This window comes from Elephas maximus, chromosome 7 (genome assembly GCF_024166365.1).
Source record: "Elephas maximus indicus isolate mEleMax1 chromosome 7, mEleMax1 primary haplotype, whole genome shotgun sequence".
Classification (NCBI taxonomy): domain Eukaryota; kingdom Metazoa; phylum Chordata; class Mammalia; order Proboscidea; family Elephantidae; genus Elephas; species Elephas maximus.
In genome coordinates, this window is record NC_064825.1 from 110,116,090 (window position 1) to 110,138,338 (window position 22,249).

General features: G+C 36.6%; 1 protein-coding gene and 1 pseudogene across 1 annotated transcript; both read left to right on the plus strand.

Moving 5' to 3' along the window:
* Nucleotides 1-512: 512 nt before the first annotated feature.
* LOC126079885 (olfactory receptor 5T1-like) lies at nt 513-1,481 on the plus strand. The gene has a single exon (XM_049891243.1). It carries the CDS (start codon nt 513-515, stop codon nt 1,479-1,481), a length of 969 nt encoding a protein of 322 aa, XP_049747200.1.
* Nucleotides 1,482-15,531: 14,050 nt separating this feature from the next.
* Nucleotides 15,532-16,508, plus strand: LOC126079884 (olfactory receptor 5T1-like; annotated as a pseudogene).
* The last annotated feature ends 5,741 nt before the right edge of the window (nt 16,509-22,249 follow it).

The following is a 22,249-nucleotide window of genomic DNA, read 5'->3' on the forward strand; positions in this document are numbered from 1 at the left end:
ATTTCCTCTACTCATTCCTCTTTCTACGTTTTAAAATCTGGTAATTTGAGAACCGCATAAATTGGCAGGTTTGCTTGTTTGGTTGTTTTTAACATGACAAGTTTAGCCAACAAATGAATGAAATCATTTTTCTTTTTTTTATATAGGAAATTGAGTCCACATGGGCTCATCTACTTTGTCACTGCCTATCCCATCATAAGCTAGGATATTATTATGCCCTCCTAGGAAACAGACATGAAGATGTTATCGGGTGCACTCTGTTCCCCAGTATATTGCATTTACAATGTCATCTAGTCAATTCCAACTCAAGGCAATTCCAAATTTATCAGAGTACAACTATGCTCCTTAAGGTTTCCAAAGGCTGATATTTGGCAGTAGATTCTCATTCCTTTCTTCTGAGGTGCCTCTGTGTGGAAATGAGCCATCAAACTTTCAATTAAAAGCAAATATGTGAATCATTTGCACCACCCGGCGATGCCAGTTGCAGTTGGGAACTATAAATATGAACTGAAATGTCAGTGTTGTCACCAATGCTGGATCCATATAGGTTTCAGATGAAGAACCTCACTGAAGTCACCATGTTTACATTGCTGGGCTTCACAGATAATTTTGAAGTGCAAGTCTTTCTCTTTCTACTATTTCTTGCAATCTATGTTTTTACTCTGGTGGGAAATTTGGGACTGGTTTTATTAGTCATGGCGGATGCCCGACTCCACAGTCCCATGTACTATTTTCTGAGTGTGTTATCTTTCTTAGATGCCTGCTATTCTTCAGTTGTCACCCCGAAAATATTGGTCAATTTTCTGGCAGAGAATAAAACTGTTTCATTCCTTGGATGTGCAACACAGATGCTACTCATTGTCACTTTTGGGACCACAGAATGCTTTCTCTTGGCAGCAATGGCATACGATCGGTATGCAGCAATTTACAACCCACTTCTCTATTCAGTTCACATGTCACCCACAGTCTATGTGTCACTCATCTCTGCTTCGTATGTTGGTGGTATTTCACATGCTACTTTACACACAGTGGCAACTTTTAGCCTCTCCTTCTGTGCATCCAATGAAATTAGACATGTCTTTTGTGATATCCCTCCACTTCTTGCTATCTCTTGCTCTGACACTCACATCAACCAACTTCTACTCTTCTACTCTGTGGGATCTATTGAGATATTCACTATCCTGATTGTCTTGATATCTTATGGATTCATTTTTATGGCCATTCTGAAGGTGCATTCTGCTGAAGGGAGGCGAAAAGTGTTTTCCACCTGTGGCTCTCACCTAACTGGAGTATCAATTTACCATGGAACAATCCTCTTCATGTACTTGAGACCAAGTTCCAGCTATGCTTTGGACCATGACATGATAGTGTCTGTATTCTACACCATTGTGATTCCCATGCTGAATCCCATCATCTACAGTTTGAGGAACAAAGATGTAAAAGAAGCAATGAAGAAATGTTTCAGAGAAATTGGTTCATAAATAAAGCACATTTGTAGCATTGTAAAATTGAAAAGAATGTCGAGTATCAATTCATATTGCTAAAGTCTGAATCTGAGAAGAAAGTGTCTTGCTTTTATTTTTCAGTGTGTGTATATCCTAGAATATTTTCAAACAAAGCCTTAGCAAACCTTCCAAGGCAGAACTTTATGAGCACAGAGAAATCGTCCCATTTACATGGCTGTAGAGCTATTTTCAAATGTTCCCATATTAAACATTCAGTGATGGATTATATCCCTGATTACTGTTCGTTTAACTTGACCTTCACTTGCCGGAAAGATGATGCCCTGAGAACTCCATGACTTCAGGTTTCCTCACATTGTTTATAGTAACTCTTCAGCAAACAGTTGGAAGTTAATTTCCCTTTCTAGAATCCCTGTGAAGGGCCTCCCAAGGATTTTTTTTATGCCCTTACATACTGAGAACCATCTAGGCCTTTGGATATGCTTTCTGCACTGTTTGGCTCAAAATCATATGTCGATTCCATTATTACATTTTTGCCATTGTTTAATCACAAAAATTGATTAGGCTCATTCTGAAACTACTGAGAGATTACACAGTAATATTTATTGAGAGTACACTTAAGGCTCAGTAAAAATGAATATATAGCTTAGAAAATAATTTACAAGTGGCCACTAAAAAAAAAAAATTTTTTTTTTTTACTATATGTGATTGTTTCAAACTCTGAAAAATGATTACACCATTGGACAATCCTTTAATGGTTCTAGTTTATTTCCTCATCCTGCCTTTGTTCTCTAATCACAAGGACAACCCTGCTCTGGTCATCATGAATGACATTTTTCATCAATGATCAGGACCCAGAGAATGGAAAAGGCCCTACATCACCTCAGCTGTTTCCTGTTAATGTCATCTGCTCTTGAACTATTTGTTTTTATTTCAATATTTGTTTATTTTTTGAGTAATTAAGAGTAAAAAGTGTGTCATTCAATAAAACCCACTTTCTTCCTACCAGCAGAGGTTGTCTTGTGGCCCTACCACAATAAAATCATCATAACATAGCAATCAAAACAATGTTCCTGTAAAAACCAATTGTCATGGATTGAACTGTGTCCCCCCAAAAATATGTATCAACTTGGTGATGCAGTGATTACCAGTATTGTGTGGTTGTCCTCCATTTTGTGATTGTAATTTTAGGTCAGAGAGGATTAGGGCAGAACAGAAACATTCTTATTAAGGTCACATCTCTGATCCAATGTAAAGGGAATTTCCCTGGGGTGTGACCTGCACTACCTTTTATATTATAAGAGATAAAAGGAAAGGGAAGCAAGCAGAGAGAAGGGACACCTCGTACCACCAGGAGCAGAAAGCATCCTTTAGACCTGGAGATCCTGGGTGAAGAAACTCCTAGTCCAGGGGAAGGTTGATGAGAAGGATCTTCCTCCAGAGCCAACAGAGACAGAAAACCTTCCCCTGGAGGTGAGGGCCTGAACTTGGACTTCTAGCTACTAGACTGTGAGGAAATAAATTTCTCTTTGTTAAAGCCATCCACTTGTGGTATTTCCGTTATAGCAACAATAGATGACTAAGACACCAATGCTTAAGTGTGAGTTTGAAAAAACACTCCAGAAAATTTAAGAGACTCAATTTCTAATCTCTTCTGGTCAATAATGCAAAGAGAACTAATACTTTTCTATTGCAAGAAGGAAATACTGGACAACAGAGTGTGGTTTACATATATACTCGAAATTCCTTTAAAAGTTCTAATTTTCAGAGATGCAATATAGACATTTTACCTTCTAAAAATTATACAGTTTGAAGCCCCAGTAACTTAATATTATTTCTGATTATGATCTATTGAGATGGTCTTTCTAGAAGAAAGAATATTTTGCTTCAAATGTACTCATAAAAATGCATGTTTTACAAAACTCGGTATTTTTGCAGCATTTCTAGAACATTTTTAAATGTTCTATTATTCAAACCGGGCTTTCAAAATCATGAAGGCAAAGATTCAGTCAACATTGTCTCTTGGTTTATCAGTCTTTCAAATAAAAATAATAGTAATAATCTTTTGGGAAAGGAAGAGATGAACTGAAGGAACAAGTTTGCACCGAATTATGCCTAAAAATATTTGGTTAATAATCCAGCCATCAAAGTAGACAAGAATTCATGTCAAATTAACCTATATGAAAATTCCAATATATTTCCTTTCTTTCTTCTAATAAAGAAGAAACCAAATTGTGAGGATAAGACAGTCTCCAATGAGTTATTTGTTCAAGTCAACATGGAAAAATGGTATATTTAAGTATCAATAACTTTTACTCTTTATAAATCTCCTCAAATACCTTTCCTTTAAGAAAGATTTGACCTTCCCTGTCTTCTTTGGCTTTTTTTTTTTTTTTAATATAACACATTTTTCAGTATTATAACAAATATTAAATAAAATAGACATGAGTATTTGTTGTTTTCAATATCTGGCTACTAAAAAAAAAAAATCTTTAGCTCTGGTGGTATAGACTTTAAAGCTCTTGGCTGTTAACCAAAAGGTCTGTGGTTTGAACCTACCAGGCACTCCACAGGAGTAGGATGTGGCAGTCTGCTTCCATAAGGACGGTAGCCATGGAAACCTTATGAGGCAACTATACTCTGTCCTACAGGGTCACAATGAGTAGGAATCAGCTAGACAGCAGTGGGTCTGGTTTCATGTAGATCTATCACTATGCTGACAGTGTAAATTGCATAAAGGCAGTCATTGTGTCTCTCCTCACAGTTGTGTCTCTCCTCCCCAGGACATAACATTGTACTTGGAATAGTAAGTTTACCTGGAGATATTTATTGAATGAATGGTGAGTCAATGAATGAGTGATAGTTAACAGCAATAGTTAGAACTCATATACAGCTGATTAGGCACTGAATAATTATGTAAGTGCTTTCCGTATATTAAGTCTCACCATCATCATAGCAACTCCAAGAAGTGGTTCTACTATTATCTCAGATGAAGAAACAGAGGCACATAAATTTGCTCAAGACCACATAGCTCCTAACAGTGATAGCCATATTCTAAGTTAAGCTTCCTGGCTACAGGGGCTTCACTTTTAGACAGTTTGCTACATAGAATAAAAGAACATACTGATCTTTTTCCTTTATCAACTGCATTATTGGGCCTTCAGACAACACCTGATGAAGTATTTAAGGCCTTCATAAAGTCAATGACAGAAAATAGAGAAAAAAATGTATGTAAGGAGTATTGGAGATTTGGTTTCCACAGGATTTAACTAGTGATTGGCTTGGTTGAAACATGTGGAAGTTGCAGATCATGAGCCTGAGTGGTCATTAAATCCATACCGAAAGAAAGCCATGTGGCACAGTGGTTAAGTACTTGGCTATTAAATGAAAGGTCATTGATTAGAAACCAACAACTTCTCTTCAGGAGAAAGATGTGACAGTCTGCTCCTTTAAAGATTTATAGCCTTGGAACCCTACGTGGCAGTTCTAATCTGTCCTACAGGAGTAGCTACCAGTTGAAATAGTTTCTGTGGCACTGAGGTTTTTTTTTTTGTTTTTTTTTTTTTGTAAAATACTATACTACAGAGGGTTAGTGAAAAAGAAAAAAACCAAAAACCCTCAATGAGATGGATTGACACAGTGGCTGCAACAGTGGCCTCAAGCATAACAAGGATTGTGAGGGTGACATAGGACCAGGCAGTGTTTCATTTTGTTTTACATAGTGTTGCTATGAGTAGAACCCAACTTGATGGCACCTAGCAACAACAACAATACTGATTCTGAAGTTTCTTAACATTTTCAAGGTAGAGAACTAAAATCACAGATAGATATCACTCTGGCTACACCAGTGAAGTAGGCCAGACAAGGAAACATTACAAGGGATAAAGGGAGCCATAACATCATGATAGAGAGCTCAATTTGTCAAGAAGACTTAACAATTTGAAAAGTATACACAGTGAAAATAAAATTTCAAAATGTATGAAACAAACTTTATCAGAATTGAAAGGAGCAATAAACAAATAAAAAATGCCCGCCCAGCCCAAAATACACAATTATAAATGGAGGTTTGCACATTCCTCTCTCAGTAACTGCTAAAACAAATAGACAGGAATTCAGTACTGTTATTTATTTCATGTGTTTTATGATTTGTCCCTGAATGGTACAAATAGCTAATGCTAACAACAGCATACTTCTAAATAAACCATCAGTCAAGAAGGATATCACAAGGGAAATTACAATATATTTTGAATTGACTGAAATGATCGTAGAACAATTCTAAATCTGTGGGAGGTTACATATCTCTTTTATATATCAAAAGAGATTGATTCAAGATGCAACCTAACCTTGTAGATTGAGTCCTGTTTCATTAACACAACTGCCTCATTAACAATTTAGAGGCAGGATTTATGACACACAGGAAAATCATACCAGATGACAAAATTGTGGGTGATCATACAGTACTGGGAATCAGCCAAGTTGACACACATATTTGGGGAACACAATTCAAACCATAACATTCCACTTTTTGGTCTCCAAAAATTCATATCCTTGCCACAGTAAAAGATACTCACCCCATCATATCACAACAAAAGTCTTAAATCAACTCCAAGTCCAAAATCCAAAAATTCTTCTACATCTGTGAAGTCTATAACAAATTATCTGCTTCCAAGTACAATGGTGGAATAGACACAAACTAGACATTTCCATTACAAATGGGAGCAGTTGAAGGGAAAGAAGGGATAATAGGCACCAAACAACTCAGCAGAACACATTACATTAAGCCTCAAGTCTTCAAAGTGATCCTCTGCTCCCTGAGACCATTTAGGCAATGGCCCTGTACTCCAGACCAGGTGCTGGCCACACTTTCTGGATTCCGGGTGGAGGCCCCTTGGCCTTGGGCTTCCACTCTGCCTTCCAGGACCACCAGAATGGCAACTCTACTTGCTTCTTGTGTTTCTTGTCTCTTCAGCTTCTGTTTTCGTGGTTCATTGGCCTTTCGGTCCCTTGAGCCTGGCCAGCCAAATCTGCCCTGCTGGGGCAAGCCTTCCAAAACTTTTCAGCTCCACAAGAGGTGCCTGGAGGCACCCCAATTCACTATAAACATCCACCAGAAGACACTCAGCTTTCTTGCTTCCTGGGTTGGCTACAGTGCTGTCTCATGCTGGTCTCCTGGTTCTGCTGCTGCCATTTCTCTGCTGCTGTTCTCTGTGCTGCCTCTTGCCATCTGTGCCATCTCCAGTGTAACAGCTCTGCTCACCTTCTTCTGACTCCTCACCAGAATTGGCTTTGATGTCCATAATTCCACCAACAGTCTTTTCAAAGCAATCTCTGCTTTTATTATTAAGGACTTTAAAGCTCTTTTAACTCCTACCCATTCACAGTTTCAAAATCACATCCCCATTTTAGGTATCTGTTAGAGATGCACTGCACTCTCCTGGTACCAAATTTGATACGCATGTTTATTTATACCAATAATCAATGTCCATGGATACAGCAGTCAAGAAATCAAACAGTGTATTGCATTGGGCAAATCTGCTGCAAAAAGGCCTTTTTTAAGGTTTTTTTTTTTTTTTAAAAAAAAAAAACGTAATATTATCTTACAGTTCTGGAATTCAGAAGTCCAAAGTGGAGTGGGTCTTTATTATTATTATTATTATTGTGCAGAAAATATACCCACCGAAACATTTGCCCACACAACTTCCACATTTACAATTCAATGACATTGATTACATTTTTCATATTGTGCAACCATTATTGCTTTTTCCAAAATACTTCACCACCATTAACATAAATTCAATGCCCCCCATACAAATACTCCCCCTTTCTCCCTCCTTCTTACCTTTGGCACCGTTAATAATCCTTGGTGTCCGTATATTTCTTATTTTATATAAGTGGCATCTTCCATCTTCCAATATTTGTCCTTTTTTTACTGACTTATTTCACTCAGCATAATGTTTTTAAGCCTCATCCATGTTGTGACATACATCAGAACTTCATTTCTTTTTACAGCTCCATAATATTCTATTGTATGTTTATACCCCGTTTGTTTATCCATTTATCTGTTGATAGGCATATTGGTGGTTTCCACCATTTGGCTGTTGTGAAAAGTGCTGCAATGAACATTGGTGTAAAATTTTCTGTGTCTGTTCCTGCCTTCGTTTCTTCTGAATACATTACCTAAGACTGGGATTACTGAATCATGTGGTAATTCAGTGTTCAAATTTTGAGGAACTATGAATCAATCTGTTCTCCACAATAGCGCCACCATTTTACATTCCCAACAGCAATGGATTTCGGTTTCAATTTCTCCACAACCTCACCAATGCTAGTTTTACATTTTTTTAACCATTGCCATTCTAATGGGGGTGAGGTGTTATTTCATTACGGTTTTGATTTGCATACCCCTAATGGCTAATTAGAAACCCTGGTGTCATAGTGGTTAAGTGCTATGGCTGCTAACCAAGAGGTCGGCAGTTGGAATCTGCCAGGTGCTCCTTGGAAACTCTATGGGGCCATTCTACTCTGCCCTGTAGGGCTGCTATGAGTGGGAATTGACCTGAAGGCACTGGTTTTTGGTTTTTTTTTTTTGGTAATGGCTAATTATATTATTTTCATGTGCTTGTTGGCCATTTGAATATGCTCTTCTGTGAGTTGACTGATCAAGTCCTTTGTACATTTTTGGGGGGGAAGGATTCATATTGGGACAAATTTTACAAATGGTGAAAGAACTAATCAATTCCATTTTTTCGTGGCATAAGGCTATTCAGTTTTTTTCAGCACCATTGTTTAAAAAGTGTATCCTTTCTCCATAGGTTTTCCTTGGCATTTTTATCAAAAATCAGTTGACCATGTATGCGTGAATGTATTCCTGAACATTCTATTCTGTTTCATTGACGTATGTGTCTATTTTTTAGCCTATATACCACATTTTTTTGATTATTTTAACATAAGATAAACCCCAAAATTAGATTATGGGAATCTTCAAACACTATTCTCCTTTTTCAAAATAATTTTTACTGTTTTAGTTCAGTTCTTTTGCTTTTTTATATAAAATGTGGAGTCATTTTGTTAAGGGCTACAAAAAATGTTGCATTTTAATTGAAATTACATTATATCAATAGATCAATTTGGGATTGCATTTAATGAACACATTGATTAATCCCAACTGGGTTGCCCACCAGTACCAATGTATCATCCTTCCTTCCTTCCTTCTTTCAATTCAGATTCCATGACTAATATTTACTGTCTACTTAGAATCTCTTCCTATGGGGCCTAGACACCGATTTACTTTTTACAATGTTTCCAAGAGTTCTTTAAGTACATACTCTTAAGGACTTTCTAAAACTCCTCATGTACTCTTCTATAAATTTGTATACAGGATTCCCAAGATAGAAAAAAAACCTCTACAACACAAAAAGTTTGACCTTTAACTCCACCATACTTTTAATATTTTAATGTTCTGTCCCATAGAATAATATAGGTGTCTGCATATTGCTCCATCTCTCCTGCTGCAAACTCTCAATTTTATATCTATTCCTCACACCTCTTTGATATCTAGTGCATTATAATTAAGGTATGAAGTATATAAATTGGATTTTAGGGAATTTGATTTTATAATCCAATGACCCATACCTAATTAGCATCAGAGCAAGAGCTATATCCTGTATCATTAGATTTCCAATCCTTTGCCATAAGCTTTTCAACTGAAGAATCATTTTTTTAAAGACCAACATGATTCATTTAATTATTTTTATCATGTAATTTATTGTGCCATAACCATTCACTTGTTCACTGCCAGGGAAGAAAAAAAAAAAAAAAAAAAACTTGTTTCTTTTCTGTTCCAGAAGAGAGTTAGTGTGTTTTCTCCTTGGGGAACCCCCTATGGCCTACAAGACGGCCTTCAGAAGCTGGTATAAAAATCCATACTTATAATAGGCATAGCAAACTTTGAGGAAGCAGTTCAGTTCCACAGGTAAGAGGAAAAGCTTTTCATCACTTATAAAACATTTTAGAAGCTAGAAACTTGAATCTCACACTAGAGTATATGACTTAATATTTAAAGCTGAAATGGGCAATTCTAGTTAATTCAGTCTTGTATCCGGAATTGAATCACACCTCTTCCTGCGGACATAGCAAAGAAAACAGAAAGGACTCTACATATTTTGCTTGATAGAGGTGTAAATCAGAAATTTGCTTTAATTTTCTTAGTAGATGATAATCCGAATAGGAGCACTATAAATAAGAAGCTATATTAAAAAAATCAAGGAAATCATTAAATGGAGAGAAAATGACACTTCAATCAGCATTTAGGTATATGCTACTTCAGGATTTGCTTTCTTTTGAAAAAATACAAATTAATTTTAAATTTAATTTACTTTAGAAGCCATTTTAGATTTTTTTTTTTTTTTCAATTAATGGTCTGTTGAAGCTGGATGAATTTAAAAAAGAATTAAAATATGTGAGGATATTATTTTGCAATTTCCTAGGGAATTTTGATTCCAGAATTATGACGTGATATAGTGGAATTGCAATATGTTCAAAAGGAAATACTTTAGACTATGGAGGTGAGCCCCAATTCTCTTATCTCTAAAAGGACACTAAATTAGATAGTTTTAAGGTTGCTCTGTAGACGACATCTGATAATGTACACAAAATTCCTAAACTCTAGGATCTGCTTAGAGCCCTGGTCACACAGTGATAAAGAGTTTGGCTGCCAACAAAAATGTCAGCAGTTCGAATCCACCAGCAACTCGTGGGAAACCCTATGGTGCAATTCTACTCTGTCCTATAGGTTCGACGCGAGTTGGAATGGACTTGACAGCAACAGGTTTGTTTGCTTGTTTGTTTTTAAGGTTTAGATCCACTTAATACATGGTAGGGGGTGTCATAGCTCTCTTCTCAAATTTAGTATTTGTGGTATTGTTCTCATGAACTTCTGATACTTCACATTTTCTGACTGTGTCAGAGCTGAAGAACTAATTTTATTTTACTCTTCTAGATGGTCCATGTTTTCTTAGAAACTTCAGGGTATTTGTTTTTGTCTTTCTAGTCTCTTTCTCCTGTTAATGTGAAATCAGCTAGTTGTAAACATAACCAGTTCTAATTTCCTTAAAGATTACTTAACAGAAATGTCTGTTTGAAGAGGCTTGGAAGAAGTAGTTCAACCTATACTTTTTCTTTTGTCAAGTCTCTGGTTCCCTATAGGGAAGTAGATAATTGCTCTAATAGCAGCTGCTATGGTATAAAATATGCCTTCATTCATGAATCAAATTCTTGCTCTACAGATAAGATCAGAGCCATCAAGGGTACCTGAAAACTATATCAGCAAGAATAGCAGGAGAATTTAAGCAAAACACACTATTATTTCAGTGATAAGCTCGCAGCCATAATGCAGTAATAGTGGTGAGTTTTTATGATCCTTTACAACACAGACTCTTATGATTTTTTTTTTTTTTTATAACATAGACTCTTAGGATTCATTTGGTATAATTCCAATAGAACAGTATTTTAATACATGTTTAGTGTTATAAAGCAGCCCTGGTGGTGCAGTGGTTAAGTGCTCATCCGCTAACCAAAAGTTTGGCAGTTCAACCCACCAGCTGCTCCATGGGAGAAAGATGCGGTAGTCTGCTTCCATAAAGATTACAGCCTAGGAAAACATAGGGGCAGTTCTACTCTGTTCTATAGGGTCACAATGAGCTGGAATCAACTCAATGACAAGTTTTGTGTGTGTGCGTGTGTATGTGTGTTTGTGTGTGTCATATAATAAACAAGTATAACTAAAAGAAAAACACTTTAGCTTCTGGTTTGGGGCTCAGTCATTACTCGGTGTTCTGATAAAAAAAGATTTTGTAACTTCCTATTATTTTTAGACAAATAAAATTTAGAAGTTACATTTGAATTGTGTGCATTTTTCACATATGATCAAAAATTTAATTTAATAAAATATTTTAATACCTCACATAATAAACACTCCACATGAATACCATGTTCATGTAGTTGAACAGGATGTGCCTGAAACATTTTGTCCGTCTTACCTATTGCTTGGCATAGAGGATGACATTACTTCTCCACGCTCACACTGTCACTAGGTGCTATTTCTGAGACTTTAATAGATGTTTTTCAAGTCCAAATATAATGTTCTTAACCTTCCATTACTGCTGTTTCATCTCAGACTCGTATGTGAAGAGACTGTTAGAATTGCAACCTAGCTGACATTTCTCCTGCATATGTTAGTTAAGTCTTGTTTTCTAACATTTTTTGTAATGGATTCCTTTAGTAGACTAATCATTTGTCCATTATTCAAACTTTCATTGCATGTTTTTATTTCCTTTCACTGTGATTCTTCCTATCTACCTCATTACCCTTTTGTCTCTGGCTCTCTTCAGTAAAAATTTTGTTTGTCTTTCATGGATTCTGGAAAAGAATAGAGAGAAGAGAGGAAGGGAAAAGAGAGATAGATAAAAAGAGAGAAAAAGAGGATGGAGAATTTTTTGAACAGAAATGAAATTTTTATGAATTCCAAAGAATACATTAATACAAATTTTATTAATTGTTTGAGGCCTTTATTATCTTATTAACATAACTATTAAAATACAATTAGAAGGTATTATAATATGATATTATTGTGTGTATTCCCAAGAGTTATATACAAATTACCTGGATTTACACAGAACTAACAACTTTTTTTTTTTTTTAACAACTTAATTTAATTATGTTTTTTTATACTAGACTTCTCTAAAGATCAAATGAGTATTTTTTTGCTCTGTAACTCCACATTTATGAAGCCATTTTTTCTAGGTATTAGAAAAATCTCCCACGTGCATCTGTAGGGAGCATTTTAGAGAAACAAAGACATGTACCTTCCCCTCCTTCCAATGGTAATAAAGCTGATTAACTTGCTCTCTTCTTTTAAAACTACATCTGAATAAGACAAAACTGTGGCAAGTAGCATGAGATGCATATAAATCAATTGTAAAACACCGAGTGAAGTCCCACTGTACATATGACAGATTTTTCACTTCCTATTGTTGTTTTATTGTTGTTTTAAGCTCCGATTAATGGCGGCTCCATTTTTTTATTGTTGTTTTAAGCTCCGATTAATGGCAGCTCCATTTACTAAAGTACAAAACGTTGCCTGATTTTGCACTGTCTTCATGACTGTTGCTGTGGTCCAGTCCACTGTTTTGGCCACCATGTATTTTGAGTGTCTTCCAACCTAGGGGAGTCCTGATGGTGCAACGGTTATGCTCTGGGCTGCCAACCAAAAGGTCAGTAATTTTAACCAACCAGATTCGCTGCCAGAGAAAGGTGGGTCAGTCAGCTTCCATAAAGGTTACAGCCTTGGAAAACATATGGGACAGCTCTACTCTGAGTCAGAATTCACTAGAAGGCAACATGTTTGGTTGGGTTTGTTCCAAGCTTGATGGCTTATCTTTAGCACTATATTGGACAATATTCTGTTAGGATCTCTAGGATTTTCATTGGCTAATTTTTTGAAATAGATCTCTAGGCCTTTCTTCCTAGTCTGTCTTAGTCTGGAAGCTCGTCTCAAAAACCTTCGACCAGGGATGACCCTGATGGTATTTGAAATACTGATGGCATAGCTTCCAGTATCATAGCAACAAGCAGGCCACAATAGTATGACAAACTGACAGATGAATGGTGATTTCACTCCCTTAATCACTGGAAAATACAGATGCCAAACACTTAATGAATCAAATGCATCAGTCTATGACACAATGAAAAAAAAAATGGAAGCTCTGAAATCTCCCTCCTAAATAAGGTAAATCCACTCAACTGTGTTTTAATCAGTGAGGCTTACAGTTGAGATTCTGGTGCTTCTTTGATTTTTTTTTTCTTCTTCTTTTTTTTATTTTTCCATGCATTTTTCTTTATTCATACTCCTATAATGAGACGCAGTCTGATGGCATAGACCAAAAAACTAAAACAAAAACAAACCCATTGCTGTCGAGTAGATTCTGACTCCTAGCGACCTTATAGGACAGAATAGAAGTGCCCATAGAGTTTCCAAGATTAGCAGCCACACCACTTAACCACAGGCCACCAGAGTTTACTGATGTTAGAGAGGAAATAAATACATAAATAAAAAACAAATACTACTTTGTGGCAAAAATAGTGATTTTATTCTTTTTGCAATAGCTTTATTAGTGATTATTGGGCAATATTTGTAATTATTGGGTGATATTTATTTCATGGAAACCTGGGTGGGGTAGTGGTTAAGTGCTATGGCTGCTAACCCAAAGGCCAGCAGCTAGAATCTACCAGGCACTCCTTGGAAACTCTATGGGACAGTCCTACTCTGTCCTATAGGGTCTCAATGAGTCAGAATTGACTCGATGGCAATGGGTTTTTTTTTTTTTTTAATTTTATTTCATAGTTATTCCAAGATTGCATAAGCAGCTAGAATATATTAAAGAAACAGTTATGGTTTCTTTGGGCAGGCATAGTCTCTCAAATTCCCACAAGGACTTGCAGGGCTAACGAGCATACAGATAGAAACAACAAACAAATGCTTTCCAGTTGCATTCATTTGGACACACAGTGACCCTGTAGTGACCTTATAGGACAGAATAGAAAAGCCCTGTAGTCTGTAATATTTACAGAAGCAGCCTGTCACATCTTTCTCCTGTTGAGTGGCTGGTAGATTCAAATGGCTGACCTTTAGGTTAGCAACAAACACTTAACCACTTCTCTACCAGGGCTCCTTAGGAATAGAAAAACATCTTAAAATTGTCATTAAGTTAAAACTTAAAAGACAATAATAACGATACGATAAGCTGCAAAGCTAAAAATGGACAAATTAATAATACGTGTTTGAAAAAAAAATTAAAAGATAACGTCCTGTTTTTGTTTGCACACAAGGTGTATTATCTCCAGAATACCACCTGCTGTCCCGCTCACCACTGTTCTAGAAATGTCAATGGAATGGAGTAATTAAGAGAAAAGAGCACATAAAATAGTTGGACCATTGAAGGCTACCTTCTAAGACAACATGAAATGTAAGTCTATATTATCCCCTTCTCTAGTCATCTGAGAATATTTTAAAATTAAATCGTTTCTGCATAGTTTTCCTCATCTAAATTCAATCCAGTCTTCTAAGTGGTAGGTGACGTTGTTCTCACTTTACAATAGAGGACATTAAGGAAAGGCGCTGATGCACACAGCAGCAAATTCAGGACTAGTGTATTAGTGTGTACTTTCAATTATATTGCTTTTGGATTTTTTTTTTAATTGTACTTTTTTAGGCGAAAGTTTACCCCTCAAGTTAGTTTCTCATACAAAAATTTATACACACATTGTTATGTGACCCTAGTTGCTATTCCTATAATGTGACAGCACACTTCCCCCTTCAACCCCGAATTTTCTGTGTCCATTCAACCAGCTCCTAGCCCTTTCTGCCTTCTCATCTTACCTCTGGACAGCAACTGCCCATTTAGTCTTGTATATCTATGATTTTGGATTTTTAAGTGGTCTTTGGGAATCACAAAATATTGTATTTTTAAGAACCACTTAAATTGGCAAGTTCTTTTGTCTCTCTTTTTTTTTTGTTTGGTTCTTTTAACATGACAAGTTTAGTTAACAAAGGAATGATCATTTCTTTCTCTTTTTTTATACAGGAAATTGCATCAACATGATTCCACCTATTTTGTCACTGCCTATCAACTTTCTAGAGGGCAGTCATGGTTCAGTGGTAGAATTTTCACCTTCCGTGGGGGAATGCCAGGTTTGATTCCTATTTGTCAATGCAGGCTTGCGTTCTGCTATGATACCAAATAGGTTTCAGGGAAGCTTCCAAATTAAGATAGACTAAGAAGTAAGGCCGGATGATCTACTTCTGAGAATCAGTCAGTGGAAACCTTATAGATCACAGTGCTCTGATCCCCTTGTGAGTGGGCTTGCCAAGAGTTGTAGGTCAACTCAAAGCAGTTAACAACACATCCCTTCGCTGCTTAGGATGTTATTACCACCTTTTGAAAAACAAAGATGAAGATGTAATTGGGTGCAATCTATTTTTCACATAATATCAGGATATTGCATTTAGGAAATGTCAATATTGTTATCAACACTGGATCCATACAAAATTCAGTTGAGGAATATCACTGAAGTCACTGTATTTACTTTGCTGGGGTTTACAGGTGATTTTGAGCTACAAGTATATCTCTTTTTACTATTTCTTGCAATCTATATTTTTACTCTGGTGGGAAATTTGGGACTGGTTCTATTAGTCATGGCAGATGCCCGGCTCCACAACCCCATATACTATTTTCTGAGTGTGTTATCTTTCTTAGATGTCTGCTCTTCTTCAGTTGTCACCCCAAAAATGTTAGTCAATTTCCTGGCAGAGAATAAAGTCATTTCATTTCCTGGATGTGCAACACAGATGCTGCTCTTTGTCACTTTTGGGACCACAGAATCCTTTCTTTTGGCGGCAATGGCATATGATCGCTATGTAGCAATCTACAACCCACTTCTCTATTCAGTTCACATGTCACCCACAGTCTATGTGTCACTCATCATTGCTTCTTATGTTTGTGGTATTTCACATGCTACTTTAGACACAGTGGCAACTTTTAGCCTCTCTTTTTTTTTTTCTGTGCATCCAATGAAATTAGACACATCTTTTGTGATATCCCCCCACTCCTTGCTATCTCCTGTTCTGACACTCTTATCAACCAACTTCTACTCTTCTACTTTGTGGGTTCTATTGAGATGGTCAATATTCTGATTGTCTGTATATCTTATGGATTCATTTTTATGGCCATTCTGAAGGTGCGTTCTGCTGAAGGAAGGCGAAAAGTGTTTTCCACTTGTGGCTCTCACCTAACTGGAGTATCAATTTACCATGGAACAATCCTCTTCATGTACTTGAGACCAAGTTCCAGCTATGCTTTGGACCATGATATGATAGTGTCTGTATTCTACACCATTGTGATTCCCATGCTGAATCCCATCATCTACAGTTTGAGGAACAAAGATGTAAAAGACGCAATGAAGAAATGTTTCAGAGAAATTGGTTCATAAATAAAGCACATTTTTAGCATTGTAAAACTAAAAAGAATGTTGGCTGTCAGTCCATATTTCTAAAGTTGAATCTAGAAAAGAAACTGTCTTGTTTTTCTGTTAAAGTGTCTATATGTTCTAGAATATTTCCTAATAAAGCATTAATCAACCTTCCAAGGCAGAATTTTATAAGTTGAGATAAACTGCATCATTTATATGCCTATAGGATTATTTTCAAATTTATGCATATTAAACATTCAGTGATGGATGTATATTGGTATGATTAGGATTTGTTTAAGTTGATCTTCACTTACTTATAATGATGATGTCCTGAGAACTCTATGACTTCACATATTCTCACATTGTTTACAGTAACTCTTCAGCAAACATTTGGAAGTTGATTTCCCATTCTGGAACCCCTGGGTAGGACCTGCCAAAGATTACTAGCCCCTTATGTCCCGACACACTCAGGTCTATCTAGGCCTTTGAATATGTCTTCTGTACCATTTGGCTCAACACCATAAATGTTGATCCCATTATTACAGTTTTTCTTCGCTATCGTCCAATCACAAAAATTGATTAGACTCATTCTGCAACTACTGAGGGACTAGGTGGTAGCATTTATTGAGAGTATATGTAAGGCTCAGTAAAAATGAACATATAGCTTAGAGAATAATCTACTACTGGCAATTCTGTGTGGTTGCTTCAAAATCTGAAAAAAAAAAAACTATCCCATCGTCGTAAATATTTTAATGATTCTAGTTCAATTACTAGCTCTTCCTTTATTCTCTATGAAGAACAACCCTGCATTGGTCTATATGTAAAAAAAAAAAAAAAACTTAATGGACCAATGATCATGGCTCAGGGAATGAAAAAGATTCTACATTACCTCAACTCTCTCCTGATTATGCCGACTCCTCATTTAATTATTTGTTTTTATTTCAATATTTATTTCGAGATTCATTATAAGTAAAAATTATGCTTCATTTAGTAAAACTCATTTTCTTTCTATCAGTGTTGGTTACCTTGTGGCTCTACCATAATAAAATCATTAGAACCTAGCAATCAAAACAGTGTTCCTACAAAAGCCAATTCTTTTTTTTTTTTCTTATTGTGCTTTAGATGAAGGTTTACAGACCAGCTAATATACATATAATTTTGTGACATTAGTTTGCAACCCTACAACTTGTCAACACTCTCCCCTTCTCAACCTTGGGTTCTCCATTTCCATTTGTTTAGTTTTCCCGTCCCCTCCTGCCTTCTCACCCTTGCCTCTAGGCTGGTGTGCCCATTTAGTCTTATATACTTGGTTGAAGTATATAAGCACATTTTTTTTTTAACTTGGTTGGACTACGTGTATTATTATTAGTTTTATGGGCTTATAGGAGCTCTGATGATGCAGTGCTTAAGAACTCAGTTGCTAACCAAAAGGTTGGTAGTTTGAATCAACCAGTCACTCCTTGAAAACCCCATGGGGCAGTTCTACTCTGTCCTGTAGGGTCACTATGGTTTGCAATGGATTCAACGACATTTTTGTTTGTTTGTTTCAGGGCTAATCTTTGGCTTAAAATGAACCTCAGGAGTGAATTCAGTACTGAGTTAAAAAGGTTTCTGCAAGCCATGCTCTTGAGGTTTCTTCAGTCTCTGTCAGACCAGTACATCTGGTCTTTTTTTGTGAGTTAGAATTTGTTCTACATTTTTCTCCAGCTCTGTCCAGTATGCTCTATTGTGATCCTTTTCAGTGCAGTCAGTGGCGGTAGCTGGACACCATTTACTTGTACTGGACTCAGTCTGTTGGGGGTTGTGGTAGTTGGAGGTCCATTTGTCTTTAGGACTAATCTTTCGATTATGTTTTTTCTTCATTTTTCCTTGCACCAGACTGGGTGGAACCAATGGTGTCTCTTGGCTGCTCATAAGCTTTTAAGATGCCAGATGCTAATCAGCAAAGTATTGCTACTCAGCAAAGTATAATGTAGAACGTTTTATTTATAAACTATGTTGTGCCGATTGACCTAGTTGTCCCCCGAGACCATGGTCCCCAGCCTTCATTCAGCCCAGTAATTTGGTCCTTCAGGGAGTTTCGATGTGTCTATGAACCAACCTTCTATGACTTTGCCTGGCTGAAGTTTTGCTGACTACCCCAGTATTGTGTACCATCTTACCCTTCAGTTGTCTAGTTAGTGTTTTTCCCTCTCCATCCCTTCCCTGCCTCATAACCATCAAAGATTGTTGCTTTCTGTGTGTAAATTTTTTCATGAAATTTTATGATAATGGTATCATACAGTGTTTGTCCTTTTGTGATTGACTTATTTTACTCAGCATAATGTCTTCCAGATTCATACATGTTGTCAGATGTTTCTCAGATTCATCACTGTTCTTCATTTTGTGTGTATGTACCATAGTTTGTTTATCCATTCATCTGTTGATGGGCACTTAAGTTGTTTCCATGTTTTCGCTATTGTGAATAATGCTACAATGAACATGAGTGTACATATGTCTATTTATGTGACAGCTCTTACTTCTCTAGGATATATTCCTAGCAGTGAAATGGAGGGATCATATGGTATTTCTCTTTCTAGCTTTTTAAGGAAGTACCTTATTATTTTCCAAAACGATTGTGCCATTTGGCATTCCCATCAGCAGTGCATAAGAGTTCCGATCTCCCTGGGTCCTCTTCAACATTTTTCATTTCCTATTTTTTTTTTTTTTTTGTTCGCCAGTAATGCAGCGTGAGATGGTATCTCATTGTAGTTTTGATTTGCATTTCTTTAATGGCTAGTGATCGTCAACATTTCCTCTTGCTCTGTTGGCTGCTTTAGTGTGTTTTTTTTTTTTTTTTTTTTTTGGTGAAGTGTCCGCTCATATCCTTTGCCCATGATTTAAATGGATTTTCTTTTTGTCATAGAGGTGTTGGATTTTCCTATAGATTTTTTGGGATTAGGCCTTTTTGGATAGATCATAGCCAATTTCTTTTTTTTCCCCAATCTGTAGGTTCTCTTTTTACTCTTTTGGTGAAGGCTTTTGATGAGCATAAGTGTTTAAGTTTTAGAAGATCCTAGTTACGTAGCTCATCTTCTGCTATTTGTGTATTGTTAACTATGTTTTGTATCCTATTTATGCCATGTATTAGGGACTCTAGCATTGACCTTACATTTTCTTTCATGATCTTTTTAGTTTGATTTTATATTTAAGTTTTTGATATATTTTAAGTCAGTTGTTTTGTATGGTGTAAGGTATAGGTACTGTTTCATTTTTTTGCTGATAAATATCCAGTTTTGCCACCACCATTTGTTAAAAAGACTGCCTTTTCCCCATTCCATGGACACTGGAATGGATTTACATCTGGGTTCTCAGCTGTGTTCCATTGATCAATGTGTCTGTTGTTGTACCAGTACCAGACTGCTTTGACTACCATAGCTGCATAGTAGGTTCTGAGGTAAGGTAGTATAAGTCCTCCTACTTATTCTTCTTCTTCATTTCTGCTTTACTTATCAGGGCCTCTTTCCTTTTCATACAAAGTTAATGCTTAGTTTTTCCATCTAGTTAAAGAATGCTTTTGGTACTTGGATTGGGATTGCCTTGTATTTGTAGATTTCTTTGCCTAGAATTGGCATTTTTACAATGTTGTATCTTCCTGTTCATGTACTTGGTATGTTTTCCTATTTACATAGGTCTCTTCTGGTTCCTTACAGCCATGTTTTCTAGTTTTTTTTTGTATAGGTCTTTTATATCCATTGTTAGATTTACTCCTATGTATTTCATTTTTTTCAGACAGTAGCCTGAAAGTGATGGAACATGCAATCAGGATACATTGAAAATTTTTGGTGATAGAAATTTGAAAGATGGAAACAAAGAAGAATTGGTAGTTGGAATATATGGCCTTGGTTTTAGGAACAATACCAGAGATCGCAGGATAAAATTTTGCAAGACCAACGACTTCATTGCAAATATCTTTTTTCACCAACATAAATGGTGACTATATACATGCACCTTTATAGAAGAAAGACAGAGGAATCAAGTCAACTACAACTGTGCAAAAAGATGACGGAAAAGCTCAATATCATCAGTCAGAACAAGGCCAGTGGCAGACTGCAGAACAGACCATTAGTTACTCATATGCAATTTCAAGTTGAGGCTGAAGAAAATCAGAACAAGTCCACGAGAGCCAAAATACAACCTTGATATATCCCATCTCAATTTAGAAACCATCTCTAGAATAGATTTGATGCCTTGAACACTAATGACCAGACCGAGTTGTGAAATGACATTAATGACGTCATGCATGAAGAAAGCAAGAGGTCATTAAAAAGACAGGAAAGAAAGAAAAGACCAAAATGGATGTCAGAAGAGATTCTGAAACTTGATTTTGAACATAGAGAATCTAAAACAAACAGAGGAAATAATGAAGTAAAAGAGCTGAACAGAAGATTTCAAAGGCCAGATCGAGAAGACAAAGTAAAGTATTATAATGACACATGCAAAGACCTGTAGTTAGAAAACCAAAAGGGAAGAACACACTAGACATTTCTCAAGCTGAAAGGACTGAAGAAAAAATTCAAGCCTTGGGTTGCAATGTTGAAGGATTCTACAGGGGGAAATATTAAACGACTCAGGAAGCATTAAAAAAAGATGGAAAGAATACACAGAGTCATGATACCAAAAAAAATTTGTCGACTTTCATCCATTTCAGGAGGTTCCATAAGATCAGGAACTGATGGTACTGAAGGAAGAGGTCCGAACTACACTGAATGGAATGGAGAAAAACAAGGCTCCAGGAATTGGCAGAATACCAGTTGAGATGTTTCAAAAAACTGATGCAGCACTAGAAGTGCTCACTCGCCTATGTCAAGAAATTTGGAAGACAGCTATCTGGCCAACCAACTAGAAAAGGTCCATATTTATGCCTATTCCCAAGAAAGGTGATCCAACTGAATGTGGAAGTTATTGAGCAATATTGTTAATATGACACTCGAGTAAAATTTTGCTAAAGATCATTCAAAAGTGGTTGCAGCACTATACCGACAGGAAACTGCCAGAGATTCAAGCTGAATTCAGAAGAGGATGTGGAACCATGAATATCATTGCTGATGTCAGATGGATCCTGGTGGAATTCAGAAAATACCAGAAAGATGTTTACCTGTGATGCATTGACTACGCAAAAGCATTGGACTGCGTGGCTCATAACAAATTATGGATAACTTTTCTAACTTTGTAAAGAATGGGAATTACAGAATACTTAATTGTGCTCATGAGGAAGCTGTATATAGATCAAGAGGCAGTCACATGGAGAGAACAATGGGATACTGTGCAGTCTAAAATCAAGGAAAGTTTGGTCAGATTTTGTCTTAGTCATCTAGTGTTACTGTAACAGAAATACCACAAGTGGATGGCTTTAATAAAGAGAAATTTATTCTCTCACAGTTTAGTAGGCTAGAAGTACAAAGTCAGGGCATCAGCTCCAGGGGAAGGCTTTCTCTGTCAGCTCTGGAGGAAGGCCCTTGTCATCAGTCTTACCCTGGACTAGGAGCTTCTCCATGCAGGAACCCCAAGCCCAAAGTTAGTGCTCTGCTCCTGGCACTGCTTTCTTGGTGATATGAGGTCTGCTTGCTTCCCTTTCCTTTTATCTCTTCTAAGATAAAAGGAGGTGAAGGCCACATGCCAGGGAAACTTGCTTTACATTGAATCAAGGATGTGACCTCAATAAAGCTGTTACAATCCCACCCTAATCTTCTTTAATGTAAAATTACAATCACAAAATGGAG

Coding starts and splice junctions, on each gene's coding strand:
- LOC126079885 (XM_049891243.1), top strand. CDS start 513: ATGTCAGTGTTGTCACCAATGCTGGATCCATATAGGTTTCAGATGAAG.